Raw genomic sequence first — 16,113 nt, 5'->3', positions numbered from 1 at the left:
ATGGACCTTTGTCTAGTAATGTCTCTGCTTTTTAATATGCTGTCTAGGTTGGTCATAGCTTTTCTTCCAAGGAGCAAGCGTCTTTTAATATCATGGTTGCAGTCACCATCTGCAGTGATTTAGAGCCCAAGAAAATAAAATCTGTCACTGTTTCCACTGTTTCCCCATCTATCTGCCATGAAGTGATGGGACTGGATACCATGATCTTCATTTTTTGAATGTTGAGTTTTAAGCCAGCTTTTTCACTCTCCTCTTTCACTTTTATCAAGAGGCTCTTTAGTTCTTCGTCACTTTCTGCCATAAGGGTGGTGTCATCTACATCTCTGAGGTTGTTGATATTTCTCCTGGCAATCTTGATTCCCACTTGTGCTTCATCCAGCCCAGCATTTCGCATGATGTACTCTGCATATAAGTTGAATAAGCATGGTGACAATATACAGCCTTGACATACTCCTTTCCCAATTTGGAACCAGCTGTCCATAGCTGAGCCTAAAATAAATCATTAGATTTATTACTGATTACATACAGTCAGTGTACACAGGAGAAGATAGTAAGATGAGTAAAGCCATGATGTTGTGACTCACAGACATAGAAAATAATCTTATGGTTCCCAAAAGGGAGGCAGGGGAGGGAGAAATTAGGAGTTTGGGATTAACAGATACACATATATAAAATAGATAAACAACAAGGGCCCACTGTATAGCACAGAGAATTTTACTCAATATCCTGTAATAAACCATAATGGGAAAGAATTGGAAAAAGAATATATATATATATATATATGTATGTATAACTGAGGAAAGGAGACAACCTACTTTTGATAGGTGAAAACATCTGACTTCATTATGTCTTCTAGTGCTGCCATGCCTAGGCATTTGCACACCGCAAATGTTATTATTATAAACCATTTTCCTTTTAAATTCTCTTTATTGCCATATTCAGGCAATATTCTCCTGTCTCCTGACTCCTGTCTCCTCTCTTGTCTCCTGTCTCCTCCTTCCTCTCTCCTGTACACCTGAAACTAATACAACATTGTAAATCAATGATACTGCAATAAAAATTTTTAATAAAAAATAAAGTTTAAATGTTGCGGTCATAAATCATTAGAGTGATAATCATAAATCAGTCAAGCGATAATCACATTCTTTCATTGCACTCTTGGTGCATGGTACATTAGCCAAACCCATCTCTATTCCATTTCTGGATTTCTTAAGCTGTGGAAATGGGCTTCTTTTTGGTCATTTGACCATCTGGCTCTCTCATACCCTCTCTAGCCTCCCTGGGTCCATTCTTGAGCTTAGTTTTCATTGCTTATTCTCTGCACACTTTGGCATTACCTCATGGTTTCCTGACTCGTGTGTGAGAGAAGTCAGCGTCACAAGCAGGCTTGGCCGAGATATTTTCTCCTGCTTTCCAGCACAGAGCTCTCCAAACAAAGACAGGTTATCACATGTACCCGAGAGCTGCCTGGGAAAAGCAGGAGCTGTAGTTATCAAAGTTGGAACTTGTATGAAATATGCTTTTGTCTCCGCTTTTGTTGCGCTCAATCAGGTCAACAAGTGTTGGCTAAGCGTTGAGCATGGTTTCCTGTGGGATTGTGTAAGGCCTTGCAGGACAATAGACGTTTGGGGGGCACTGAGTAATGTGGCCATTTCTGACTTTGCAGCCGGGACAATGTGAGGCAGTTTGCTGCTGCTGGAAGGAGGACAGCTGGGGCTGTGTTCCTGCAAGAGCAGAGCAACCTCACAGCCGTGGCCCTGGGCAGCAGGACCAGCCAAAATGGTGCGTGTAAGCGGCAAGTGGCTACAAAATAGGTTTGCATCTGGGTGTTGTAGACCCTGAAGTTCACAGACGGGGTGGAGAGGGGAGCGCTTTAAGAAAAATACTGCAAAATTATGAATGTGACATTGATGGGGTTCTTTGGTGGGATCATGTCGTTCAGGGGCCTGCTATAGGAAATTCACTGGAAATTCCCTCCTAGCTCAACATCATGGAAACTGTCAGGTTGTGTGTACATCACCATTGGCTTGATCTGGCTTTGTGTCGCTTCCTCTGCTGATTTTCTCCATACTATTCTTTAGCCATTGCCTTTCCAGGACTTTTTTTCTTCCTTTAGTTGTTTTTTTAATTGAACTATAGTTAATTTACAATGTTGTATTAGTTTCAGGTGTACAATAAAATGATTCATATATATATATATATATATATATATATGTAGTTTTTCAGATTCTTTTCCTTTATAGGCCCTTCCATGACTTTTCATACTGGCTTCATAACTAGTCCTGAAAAGATAAAGAAATGTTAGTCAAGCCTTCTTTTATTTACCTGTGTTTTTTGATGTTATTTTAGCTATGAGTATCTGTTCTTAGCTTCCTGAAGTCTCCCTAATTCAGGGGTCTGGGGTATTTTAGATGGAGGTGGAAGGTGGGAGGGAGGTGAACCACACAGTTGCAGCCAAATTCATAGAATTTTGAAAGTTCTCATGGACCCAGATGGTTTCACTGGGTTTAAAAAGTTGTACAACTATAACGTAGTCTAGGTCAGTGTTTTTCAAACTCTCTTGTGCACATAAGTCACCTGGGGATCTTGCTAAAATGCAGATTCTGATGTACTGGGGCTGGGGTGCGATCTAAGAGTGTGAATTTAAAACCAGCTCCCAGGGTATGTTGATGCTACCTGTCCATGGACCACACTTTGAATAACATCCAAATATTGATTTGTTAGAAATCTGGTGGCACAAATACACAGTCCATCTGATTTTAAGGTAACCCGTCCCTGGACTGAATTGTAACAGACCCACAGAGCAGGTGCTTGTCGACTAGAGAAGGCATGGGGAATCTTCTTCCCAATACCTCTTATCCCTGGGGGGGCGGGGCCAGGGGCGCTGGGGGAAGAGGGGTGAGGCTTGAAATTTATGTTGAAGGTCATCTCACTGTCTCCAGTTTTTAAACTTCACTATGATCTTTTGAAAAATTTCACCTACGGAGTGATGAGAGGAAGGGGTACAGGTTTCTGGAACACCTACTAGGGTGCTAGGCATCATACTGCCGTTTTCTCTCGACTCCTCATAATCCTTCGAGGTAGTTATTGTTTTACTCCCTTTACAGATAGGGAAGCTGAGGTTTAGCAGGGTTAAGTAACATGCCACACTGCACAGAGAGAGGGCAAGGATTTGAACCCACCAAAGCCTGGTGCTTTTGTCCACATCAACCTGTATCCTTAGCAGTGTAACGTGTTAAACAAATTCAGCATGAGGTATTAGGATGTGGATTTAGCACTTTTTGCTTTTTTCCTAAGGAAGGTGCCCAGAAGGGTGTCCTGGACAGAGGGGAGGGAGCAGAAGGAAAGAGGTTGCTGAGGAGAAGGAAGGGTTTAGCAAAGCTCTATGAGGCACTGAAGACGAAATTTCACACCTAAAGCAAATATTAGCTCCAACAGGAAAGACACTGGCATTCTCATCTTCGTTGTCTAAAAATGGCTTCACAAAGTGTGTAGTTTTCAAAAATTCATTTTGGAGCAACCAAAGTATGGTGTTTCAAAATGCTGGATTCAAGTGTCACTATTAAAGGATTTCTGTCCATGTCATGCCAAGATCAGTTGTAACTTTCTCTTGCCTGCAAAACATCACATGAAATGGGGACCTGGCAGCTTCTGTGGGGTGCTTCCCAGGTGGCACAGTGGTTAAGATACGTAGTTTCCGTGGAGCCAGTATTCATCTCGGGCCAGGGTCTTAAGAGTTGTATTTTTCAATCACTTTACCTGATTCTGAGTTAAGCTTTCTGTTCCCGTTTAACTTACCATCTTTTTTTTTTTTTTTTTCCGGTAATTTAGCGGGAAGATAAGCAGGCCTGGCCTTGGGCAAATAGTGGAAGATCAAGTTTGTCACAGGTCTAGCCATTTTGGGTCCCAGTCTGCACTTGGAGCGTCTTCCCTTTCCTTCCTGCCCTCCCTCCTCCACTGCTTTCACACGCTAGGTATTATTTTAATATCCTGACACCTATCAAAATCTTTAGGTAAATGACATGCAAAGTAAAAGAGGATAACTAAATCAAATAAAGGGGTAAGAAACTGCTACCTTCACCTCTCAATTCTAAAAACTAAAGCTTTAAAGGCACCATCCCGAGCCAGTCAGGAAATATACACATTGGTTTCAGGAACTATCCGACGGCCCCGTTTAATTGTACATACCTTTCTCCCTTCCTTTCCTGCTTCCTGCTCCACTTCTGCACCACTTAGAATTTATTCCAACTTCTGTGGTTGTATGTTCTTACCTATTTTCAAAATGTGGGCTAGAGTTTTGTTGTTTAACAGTGCTTTGGAGGTTCCTGCTGAAAGATTACTGAATGGGTCACATCTTTCTGGTATTTCCAATAAAAGGTCCCTTGTGTGGGTCTGGCAAGACTAAAATTGATGCTGAGTCCTACCATACTGAAGCTGAAGCAAGGGTATCATATGTTTAGCTGAACACATAGATGTTTTAGCATATTTATTGCCATGAAGGGGTGGGCAGTGTCCCAGGCATGACACCAATGATCTGTCTCCCTGGGCTGTGTCTCTCAAGTCACACTGCTGAGATTCTGGCTAAGTCACCTAAGCTGTTGGGGCTCAGTGTTGCTTCTGCAAAATGACTTAGAGGGTTTCTACCACCTTTGATACCCTGTAGCCACCTCCCTTGGAGAAGGCAGTGGCACCCCACTCCAGTACTCTTGCCTGGAAAATCCCATGGACGCAGAAGCCTGGTGGGCTGCAGTCCATTGGGTCGCTAGGAGTCAGATACGACTGAGTGACTTCACTTTCACTTTACCACTTTTGATACCCTGTAGCTACCTCCCTCGGAGAGGGCAATGGCACCCCACTCCAGTACTCTTGCCTGGAAAATCCCATGGACGAAGGAGCCTGGTAGGCTGAAGTCCATGAGGTCGCTGAGGGTCAGACACAACAGAGCGACTTCACTTTCACTTTTCACTTTCGTGCATTGGAGAAGGAAATGGCAACCCACTCCAGTGTTCTTGCCTGGAGAATCCCAGGGACGGCAGAGCCTGGTGGGCTGCCATCTATGGGGTCGCACAGAGTCGGACACGACTGAAGTGACTTAGCAGCTAGCTCCCTACATTTAGGTTAGAGTGTTCTCTGATTAGGAGGATTACACAGCTGGCATGTTCTTCTCTATCATCAGTGTTATGGTCAAGAATATGGGCTGTGCATATACACAGAAAACAAACTTCTGGTTACCAAAGGGGGAAAGGGGAGAGGAGGGATACATTAGGGGTTTGGGATTAACAGATCACACTAATATATATGAAACAGAGAACCACCAAGGACCTACTGCATAGCACAGGGAACTCTACTCAGTATTGTGCAATAACCTCTAAGGGAAAAGAATCTGAAAACAATATGCATGTGTGTATTATATATATATAATATAATAATATATATAATACACACACATGTCTGGTTAATTCAGCATGCACCTTTTATGCATTAAAGGTTACACATGGTTGCTGACTTCCTTACAATACTGATTTCTTCCAGGTTTTTCTGCCTCCCCTGCACTTTAATCTTCCTAGTTTCATGTGTTTATGGAAATAGGCAGCCTGAACTATTTGGTAAGCAAATTGATGCATCTATTCTATGTAGGTACTGATATACGAGTATCCAGCCAAATCCTACCAGCTTCTCTATGGAAATAGATCTCTGGTTTCTAGCTTTAGGATCGAATTTTCTTCTGTTTAGTTTCTTTTTAAACCTTCCCAAATGAATTTTCCTTAAATGTGGGTAGGCAGACCTGACTTTGCTAGTCGCTGGAGAGGTAGCTGAGTCAACAGTGGTCCCAGAGCCCTGTTGACTTATTGTGCTAATATAAGATGGGAGACATGCTATTTCTAAAAATTAGTCCTCACCATAGAAATGCCTCCAACTTAGAATCTATGCTCATCTCAGAAAAGAGGGAAGTACAAGGAAGGGACAGAAGAAAACAGGAGAAAGGCTGGTTCAAACTTGATCAGGAATCAGGTTTTGTCTCAGAAGACAGTGATCGGGAGGTGAAAAAAGTGTGAGTCATCCAAACAGGGTTCTTTAAGTTTGTTAAGATGCTCAGAGTCCAGCTTAGGGAGTGGAACTTTGAAGGACATCAAAAGCAGGTGGCTCCGGGTGTTTATGACATGAGAACCATGGATTACAGACACATATGTACAGCATGTGAACTCATTTTTGTGAAAAGAAACAACTGCCTATGTCATTTGAAAAAAAATCTAGAGGTATATTCACCAAAATGTTAAGTTTCCTTTTGCTTGTCTGTACTTCTTGGTTTTGCTGAATAAACACATATTCATATGATTTTAAAAATGAAAGCCAAAAAAGTTCACAAAGGTTAGGATCTGGAATAAACATTTCTGTTAAAATTTGACAAATTATATTCCATCAGATGCAACAATGTGTATAAATTCTTGGAGTTGTATTAGAAAATGTTCTGGAGGACTTGGTACCTTCCTTTCTAGTCAATGTCCTTCTTCCCTTCAATATACAGAAGAGATTTTGTGAATTTCATTTGTCAATGGTTTCTGTGGTTCATTATACTAACTTTTTAGATAAAATTCCCCAAGAAAGCATCTTTCATGTGATAAATGTGCAAATTCCAAAAACAGAAAAGCATGTGTATCACATGTAGTACCAGGAAGGGCTGTTCACTACCTTGGACATTGGAATTTGCATTTTTAAAACAGTGCTTTTCTTTTTTTGTTGTTTGTGGGATGTTATTTCCCTGATCAGGAATCAAACTCTGGTCCCCAGCAGTGAGAACATGGAATCTTAACCACTAGACCACCAGGGAATCCCCTAAAACAGTGCTCTTAATTTTACACATTGATTCAGCATCTGAAATAAATGTTGCAACATTAACTTTGTATTCAACTAACCACATCTATCTAACTACCACATCTATTTAACTACGACTCTGCTTTGAGGAAGAATGTTTCAAGTGTTGATATAAAAGATCTTTGACAGTTTTCACAGTGTTCTCTTTCTGCTTTGTTAATTTTTTTCATGGAGAAATTTAAAAGGCAAAAGTTCCCTGCACCTCTGCCCAGTATGATATGGCTCCTCCAAAGCGGACTTCAACAAAAAGTAGACCCTTCATAGTTCAATAAGTCTTCAAGTGAATTCTCTTCCAGCCATAGGTGTAGAAAATAATCTTATCTGAACAGGCGAATGTGCAGAGTTTATCGTGGAGGCAAAGGTGAAAGAAAGATGTGATCCCTGCCTTCCCAGATCCGGCTGGGTTTACTGCACCCCAATCTCTGCCTCATTTTTGAGTCCAAGGCAAACAAACCAGTGACCATGGAGAATAGCACTCAAAGGAATTATACTTTTCTTCCAGATAAAACAATATTCAAAGTAAAAAGTTACAAAGACTTTACTATATTTAACGGATAAGATTACTACTTCTGCCTAAGAGAAAAGCAATACCCTTGGAGAATGTTGCTGCTGCTGCTGCTAAGTCGCTTCAGTCGTGTCCGACTCTGTGCGACCCCATAGACAGCAGCCCACCAGGCTCCCCCGTCCCCGGGATTCTCCAGGCAAGAACACTGGAGTGGGATGCCATTTCCTTCTCCAATGCATGAAGGTGAAAAGAGAAAGTGAAGTCGCTCAGTTGTGTCCAACTCCTAGCGACCCCATGGACTGCAGCCTACCAGGCTCCTCTGTCCATGGGATTTTCCAGGCAAGAGTGGGGTGCCATTGCCTTCTCCATGGAGAACGTTAGAGGGATTCATAAGTAATCGCCTGATCCATGTATGATAAATGACAAAAGCTGAGTTGCTTGATTCCCATTTTTAGAGTGGCGTGGCCTATGTCAGGAGGGAAGCTGTCTGGGCCTGAGATAGTTTATTCTATATCAAGCTGAGTTTCTCAGTCTCCCTTTCTTCCACTCCCCTACCACAGCGGGCCCATCATACTCCAGGGCCATGCCCGTTAGTGATTGGATGGGTTCACTTGGCATCTGCCTCCATCCAGACAGAGCAATGTCTGTGTGGCTGCTTCCTGATCAAGTGATGAATTGGATGCAAATACCTTCTTTTTAATGCATGACCCTGGCATAGCCAGAAGGAATATGAGTGGGGTGCCTCAGAGCAGTGACTTTTTGCCTAGAGCTTGAGAGTTAAAGACGTAGAAGCAGACTTCTTCGGCTCTATCGAAATTAAGGTGAGTAAAGTTAATTACCTTCAGATTATCAGCAAACAAAAAAAGATAGTAATGATTGGGCATCTGACTGCTAAGAACCATGTGATTTCACAAAGCAAAGAAGAACATAAGGAAGTTGTTCTCTTGTGACTGACTACTTAGCGTTCCTTTTCATTACCAGACCTGGTATCAGACAGAGGGTTGAAGCAACAATAGAAATCAGAAAATGCATTCACTTTCCAGAAATAGCTTAACTTTTAATGTTCTATGCAGTTCTGGAAGAAAAAGCAAGAGTATTTTTAGCTTATGAAGCACCAATTCTTTCAGTTCTTTTACATCTCTCTTGATAACTTTTGAAAAAGTTTAATGCTCAGAAATAGTGAAAATTATACCATGTCCTTTATGCTAAAGATTGATCATGTTCAGGAGTTGTGGTGTCATTCACCAACAATATCAGAGTCTCACAGTAGTTTGGATAATTTGGTCCAACAATTGACCCCATTGGTGGAGGGAAATTTCAGTTGATCAGTTACTTCAAACATGGTGAACTGCCAAGAGTTGAAATTTTTAAAAGTTGGATGATATTCAATTCAATTCAACAAATGTCCGTAGAATACTTTAGGAAAAAGGAGAATTTTGATGTGGTGGTCTGGAGGGTAGTGTGAAGATGGTGAATGTATGATCCAAAGTGGGGGATGAGCACACATAAAAATGATATTAAAAAATCAACATCTTTATACAAGTCACAGCCAAGGCAGTAGGAAAGAAGTGCAGGTATGTGTGCATTTACGAGCGTGCTTCATTCCATTTTCCTCTGTAGTTCTAAATCTAATTTTTTAAAACTAAGAGGGCGACAGAGGTTGACATGGTTGGATAGCATCACCGACTCAGAGGACATGAATCTAAGCAAACTCTGGAAGATAATGAAAGGACAGGGAAGCCTGGTGTGCTGGAGTCCATGGGGTCGCAAAGAGTCGGACATGACTTAGTGACTGAACAACAATACTATCCCTTAACGAGAAATAGTTGAATAAAAATCATGAAAGCTAAAAGAGAACCTAGCCAGATGTTGCTAACACTCATTTTAACCACTTTCTTTTATTTAGGACGACAATATGGACACAAAATCCATTCTAGAAGAACTTCTTCTCAAAAGGTCACAGCAAAAGAAGAAAATGTCACCCAATAATTACAAAGAGCGGCTTTTTGTTTTAACCAAAACAAACCTCTCCTACTATGAATATGACAAAATGGTAAGACTCTTATTTATTCTATTGTTTTTATACTACTTATTTTTAAGTCTCCACAAAGTGCTTAATATAAGGAAACAGATTTCTCAGCTTACACAGTAAAAACCAACTTGTACTCTCTTATCCCATTGTCTTTTCTTAACCAAGTTATAATTAATTCAAGATACCAGTGTTAGTCACTCAGTCGTGTCTGACTCTCTGTGACCCCGTGGACTGTAGCCCGCCAGGCTCCTCTGTCCATGGAATTCTCCAGGCAAGAATACTGGAGTGTGTAGCCTTGTGTGCTGGAGCCCATGGGGTCGCAAAGAGTCGGACATGACTTAGTGACTGAACAACCAGGGGCTCTTTCCCACCCAGGGATTGAACCCAGGTCTCCTGCACTGCAGGCAGATTCTTTACCATCTGAGCCACCAGTGAAACCCATAATTCAAAATAAAGGATTTTTCAAACATTGGTTAACTTTACTAAGGAAAAGTGTAACTTTAGAAGACTGATTCTCAACTGAGGGTGATTTTTCCCCCTAAAGGACACTCAGCAATGGCTAGGACCATTTTTGGTTGGTTGCCGTCACTGAAGGTGGAAGACAGTTTGCTATTGGCGTCTCCTGGGTGGAAATAAGAGTATTTATATGCAGCTGAGAAATCTATCATGGTAGAAATACTGAAATACTATCATAAAATTGAAAAATGAAAACGCGTTGTGGAGTTAAACCTTGATGTTACTGAGTAGATTAACCATATGGTAGGTGATTTGAAATGTGTTTCAAGATTATCAAATAATTAAGTGCTGCTTGAAGACTTGCTTTGGGGGAATTTAATTATGTCCACACTCGAAAAATATATTATGTTGTCATTGAATTTTTACTATTACGGAATAATTGGAATGATTTTCACATGCTCAAGTCATCTCACAATCTCTCCCTCCTAAGCATAACCTTAACTTTATGCATTTCTTTGTGCGCCACTGTATATCACATGAGGCATCTTATATTTTCCTTTTAATTCAGAAAAGAGGCAGCAGAAAAGGATCGATTGAGATTAAGAAAATCAGATGTGTGGAGAAAGTCAATCTTGAGGAGCAGACCCCTGTGGAGAGACAGTACCCATTTCAGGTAAGGGGAAAGATAACATTCCATTGGATGGATGGCTGTTCTTTTAGTATTTTCTACTATGAACTCAGTATTGAGAGGATAAATAAAGACACTGCAAAATGGTTCATTAAGATGATGGCGTGTGCTTATATTTATGTAACCATAGACAGCATTCTCAACCTCTCTCTCTGAATTTGTAACATCCGCAAATGGGAGTTGGGCAGTTTACTAAAATTCAACCCACCAAACTCCCTTCCCTAGAGGGAGAGAGATAGATGAGTGTGTAAGCCTCAGTGGTCTGACTTGCCTTGGGGTCTGATGATCTCTTTTATCCAAAATTGCAGAGCATTTCCATTACACTGCAAGGTACTAGGCACACTGTCAGGAATAAAATGCCATCCCTGTCCCCAAGGCATTTACAGAGCCTTAGGCAGCGTACCCATGGTGTCCCAGAAAGCAGAAGCTGCACTCCTCACTCCAAGAGGTCAGGGAGACTTCCTGCTGGAGGTGACACTTGGGTTGGGAAAAACAATGGGGTTTAGCCCAGCAAAAACAGGAGGGCAGCAAAGCCAAAGAAACAGCAGATGTCAAGGCTCTGGTAGGCGGAACAGTATGGCATGTTTAGAGAGATCCAGATGGTGCTTAGAATTAAGCAGCCCAGTGAAAGAGTGACAGATGGGTCTGGAAAGGTGGGCCGGGCCATATCATGAATGGCTGCTAAGGAATTAGAATTTTACCCTCAAGTATTTCAAACACTGGCCTGCTGTGAAGACTGTGCCTACAGTACAGGTGGAAATGGCTTGATCTAACAGCTTCCCTCCTTTTATTATATTAGGAATATTTATCAATCTGCTCTAAAGACAGACGGACTGTCCTTCCAATGGTCAGATTACCCTGTGCTAGTATGAGGGAACAGTGGCCAAAAATGAAATAAAATAAAATAATCCAGTCAGTGAACAACCCATATTTCCAACTTAAAAAAAAAAAAAAGAACATTACTCAGTTGGGAGAAACCAGGGGGAGTATGTGCTCATGGCAGAAGCTCTGAAACGAATATCACCATGGCATGGAATACTCAAAAGTACACTGGCTTTGATGCCCCACAAATATTCTCAACCTCTTGAGTTTGTTTCCTCATTTGCAGTGGGCATAATCTCATATTTTTGTAGAGTTGAAAGGGAATAAAAATGTTAAACTGTCTAGAAAAGAGCATAAATGCAATGTAATGTTTACCCACAAAAGCTGAATAAACTAGAGAAGGATCTGGGCAAGATATTAGAATGTTCACACATCTCACTGAATGTCTTAAAAACTAGAAAAATGTTTATCCTGGGGACTCCCAAGGTGGGACATGACCATAGGGAGTCACATTTTAACCCAACATAAGCATGAGCTATATAATGATCAGAATGAAAGGAAACTGACCAGGATGACATAACAAAAGTAAAGGACATCCCATCCCTGAAGATATTTTCCGGAATAGAGCAGATAAACACTTTGCAGTAGGCTACAAAGAGCGTCATGCACTGGGTTGGTGGATGGACCTGAACACTCCTAAGACATCTGTAATGCCTAAGGCCTTATACTCTTATAATTCTCCGTGGCTCGGGGATTCCTGCTGAGACCTCCATATTTGCTGCTAGATGCATCATTGCTGTGGTTTTCTGAAGTGTAAACATATCTGGGATAAAATATATTGAGGGGTAGAGGATAAAAATGACTAAATTTTTAAAATCTAATTCAGAGCTAATGTATATCATGTAATAAAACTCAATGTTTCTTTTGAATAACAAGAATTTTGTAGTTGCACCAGAGTGAACTATAACACAGTTACATTGAGACACACCAAATATTTTCCTTTCCAGATTGTCTATAAAGATGGGCTTCTCTATGTGTATGCATCAAATGAAGAGAGCCGAAGTCAGTGGCTGAAAGCATTACAAAAAGGTACTTTTTTAAAAGTCATAAAAGGGAGTTGCTGACTGAGTTCTTTGAGACTTGGTGGAGAAAAGACGTGGCAATAAAAGGGCCTACTGCCAAGATAGAGTCTGTTGATTTTCCTACCAGCCTCAGAGAATGTGCTGCACTCATCCTCGTTTTGCATTCTCTTTGTTACCTAGAGGAAGCCTGGGGATCTGATTCCCTTTCCTGCCTGGTAGCACAGAGCTGGCCGTTGTGCGTTGTGCCATCCAGCAGCTGGGAGGAAGTCAGGCCACCTGCTCTCCACCCACTGTGCTTGCCTTTATCAGAGCAAAGTCTAGGTCCTCATGGGGCTCTGGCAGCTCCTGTAGCTACTGTACTTTGGATGTTTATAGAAACTTATGTCTTAACACTTACAAAGTATTTATTGTTTGCCAGCTACTATGTCGAATAGCTGTAAAACACTCTCTTAGGTAATCCTCTTGACAACTCTATGGCAAGCAGTAATATTATTCTCTGTTTTCTGGATAAGTGAAGTTAAAAAGACATGGCCAATGTCAAATACCTAATTACAAAGAACATATAACTCATTACCCAAATCCAACTTTTAAACAATACAGTATAAATGCCAGGCAAAACTGGGAATTTGATGAAACATTTATTTAGTGATTCTTAGGCTGCCCTGGTAACATCCTTTGGCAGAAGAGAGAAAATTAATAGTAACTTGGCACTATGATGTTTCTCCCTAGGATATTTTTATTTTAAAGAGGGGTAAAGGTGTAAGGACAATACTTAACTGAAACGAGGCGCTCTACTGGTAGAATTTAAGATATTAAGCTCCCAGAGGGGGATGATTTTGTTTTAGTTTTAGATTCAGGTTCTTTTTCACTACACCTCAAATTACAACACTTAGGCATCCACCTACTCTGCTGTTGCTGCTGCTAAGTCGCTTCAGTCGTGTCCGACTCTGTGCAACCCCATAGACGGCAGCCCACCAGGCTCCCCTGTCCCTGAGATTCTCCAGGCAAGAACACTGGAGTGGGTTGCCATTTCCTTCTCCAATGCAGGAAAGCGAAAAGTGAAAGTGAAGTCGCTCAGTCGTGTCCAACTCTTCGCGACCCCATGGACTGCAGCCTACCAGGCTCCTCCGTCCATGGGATATTCCAGGCAAGAGTACTGGATGGGTTACACCTACTCTATTTTGATGCAAATACATGCTTTTTCACTCCTAGGGCTTACTTTTCCCTTCATGTGAAAGGGTTTAGCATCCTATTATGTAGGAGAGGAGGTCCAGGGAGGAGAAAAGTCACCTTCTACCTGCCACCAGCTCGCTGAAGTGAGAAGGGCATCCTTCTTAGAGTCAGACTGTTCTGCTTTACTGTGTCATCTACAAAACCATCTAACACCTCTGGGTCTCAGTTTCCTGACCTGTAAAATAGGAGGTCAGTTTTCTTTTTTTTTTTCCCCTGGCGCAGTCACAAGCTACAAACGTATGACTCATGGATACAGTAAAGTGTCTGAGACTCAAACACAAGCCACTGTGTCATCTTGGGGCCTTCGGGAGGAACTCTAAGATGCTGCTTCCTATCCAGTCTTCTTTGCGGTGATTTGCCAGGGGCACTTGCTATGTAGACACTCACTGTGGAGCTATCTGTCATGCACTAGGGTCCTGTGTGGGTCTTTCTGGAACTACATATGCTAGGCAGGTTTGGATGGGCCCTGGGCAGCTCTGCTGCTGCTGCTAAGTCGCTTCAGTCATGTCCGACTCTGTGTGACTCTTCTCCAATGCATGAAAGTAAAAAGTGAAAGTGAAGTCGCTCAGTCGTATCTGACTCTGCATGACCCCATGGACTGCAGCCTACCAGGCTCCTCTGTCCATGGGATTTTCCAGGCAAGAGTACCAGAGTGGGTTGCCATTGCCTTCTCTGCCTGGGCAGCTCATGTAAAGGCAAATGGAACATAAAAGGAGAGCAGAGAGAGAAGCAGAAGTGACTCTGGTAGCCTCTAAACTGAGAGAGAGCCCCTATCACTAGGGCTGCCCTGTGCACAGTAAGCCCTTTGCACCACTTAGTGATGCTTTGGGACGCAGGTAAAAAGACACCACACAGCTGCTCAAACAAATACATGTTTGTTCCTCTTCCAAATCCAGAAGTAAACAAGCCCAGGGCTAGTGCAGCAGCTCAATGAAGTGAGCAGGAACACTGGCTCCTTCTAGAGTTCTGCTCTGCTACCCTTAGGGGCTCCCAGAAAGGCTCTGAGCTTTCCCAGAAACCTTTCTCTGCAAACTCTTGCTTGTGTTTCATTGGCCAAAACTGTGTCTCATGGCCATCTCTGTGTGAGAAGGAGGCTGGAAGACAGCATCTGGCTTTTCCAGCCTCTGTGATGGATGATAGCAAGAGAGAAGGTAGGTGAGATCAGCTGTCAGGGTGGCCAACCAATCTGCCACAGGAAAACAAAACGGTTCCCTCACTCAAATCCTTTCTCCTATGAAGTTTCCCTGATCTAGAATGACACCACACACCCCCATCTGTGTCCCAACGTTTTTGTGTCTATTACTTGGCTCAGGCATTATAAACCGAGGTGGACATTGGAGACAGGAAATTTCCCAGATGGTAACCTACATTGGGTTTGGGCTGATTCAGGAGTGTCAGCTACCATGGCTCTGACTTCAGCTGACCAGATGTGAATAAAGTGTTCCTTTCTTCCCAAAAATTAAAACTGAAGGGAGTTTGGCAGGGAAGTGAGCACGTGAGCATTGGAATATAGTGGAGCGAGCCTGGGTCTGAGTCTCAGATGTGCTAGGCCGTGAACTTGATCAGGTGACATCTGTGCCTCAGCTTACCTGACTCTGTGAGAGCCATGGTAGCAAGAGCAGCTCCCCTCAAGTTCGCTGAGTAGTTAAATGAAGTGGTGCAAGTGAGGGGAAATATGTAAATGTGAAGTCCTATACACATTTTAATATATGAGTTTCTCTTACTGTCATTATTAGATGGTAGGAGTATTGCAACGTGGACTTCTGGACTTGATTGGAAAACAATTAGTTACCCAGGAAGCTAAATTCATGTAATAGGAAGTAATAGGAACTCTGGTACACAGAGACCAGGAGCTTACGGAGCAGAAAGGCATGCAATGTACCCAAGGAACTGCAATGACCATTAGGGACTAAGTTCAAGTACTAGTGTTTTGTAATCCTAACTTCTTTTGCTTTTTGTGACTTCTGTAATAATTTCCCTTTAATTCCCATTAATATTTGGTAAAGCTTTTTAATGCCAAATTTTTTAGCTAAGTTGAGTTGAATTAAACTAAGGAAATGATATCATTAAAGCCCACTGTTCACTGAGCACCTCCTCTGAGCCACACATTATGCCGGGTGCTTTACATACATTGGCTCATCTCCTCCCAATGACCCAGCAAAGTAGATATTATTATTCCCAGACACTTCCTGGAGTCAGGGTTGTAAAGAAGGAGCATTGTTCTCCTGGTATCAAAATACGGAATCCTCAAGATGAATATAAAATCAAGAAGGAAGACGGTTAAGTCACACCTAGACCAGCCCTCCCTACCTGGAGACTCTTCTTGAACTGTTCTCTACTAAGATCTTTTACGTTTCTCTGCTGCATTTTGAGAGAGGTGGATCTGTTGCAGACACAGTATTATACTCCAATATTGGAACTT

At 42.0% G+C, this 16,113-nt stretch overlaps 1 protein-coding gene across 4 annotated transcripts in view; it reads left to right on the top strand.

The window, feature by feature from the left end:
* The first annotated feature begins 1,569 nt into the window (after positions 1 to 1,569).
* BMX (BMX non-receptor tyrosine kinase) overlaps positions 1,570 to 16,113 on the top strand; it is a 46,277-nt gene continuing 31,733 nt past the window's right edge. Inside the window, exons 1-4 of one of the 4 annotated variants that reach the window (XM_018043988.1) lie at positions 1,570 to 1,782; positions 9,285 to 9,431; positions 10,435 to 10,539; positions 12,384 to 12,465. In XM_018043988.1, the coding sequence (XP_017899477.1) occupies positions 1,780 to 1,782; positions 9,285 to 9,431; positions 10,435 to 10,539; positions 12,384 to 12,465 (337 nt within the window). In that variant the 5' untranslated portion in view covers positions 1,570 to 1,779. Of the gene's footprint in view, positions 1,783 to 8,122; positions 8,200 to 9,284; positions 9,432 to 10,434; positions 10,540 to 12,383; positions 12,466 to 16,113 lie in introns of those variants that run through there. The other 3 variants (XM_013976673.2, XM_005701074.3, XM_018043987.1) reach the window with 3 other exon arrangements.

The sequence above is a fragment of the Capra hircus genome, assembly GCF_001704415.2.
Source record: "Capra hircus breed San Clemente chromosome X unlocalized genomic scaffold, ASM170441v1, whole genome shotgun sequence".
Taxonomy (NCBI): Eukaryota; Metazoa; Chordata; class Mammalia; order Artiodactyla; family Bovidae; genus Capra; species Capra hircus.
This window is presented reverse-complemented; position numbering and strand designations above follow the sequence as displayed.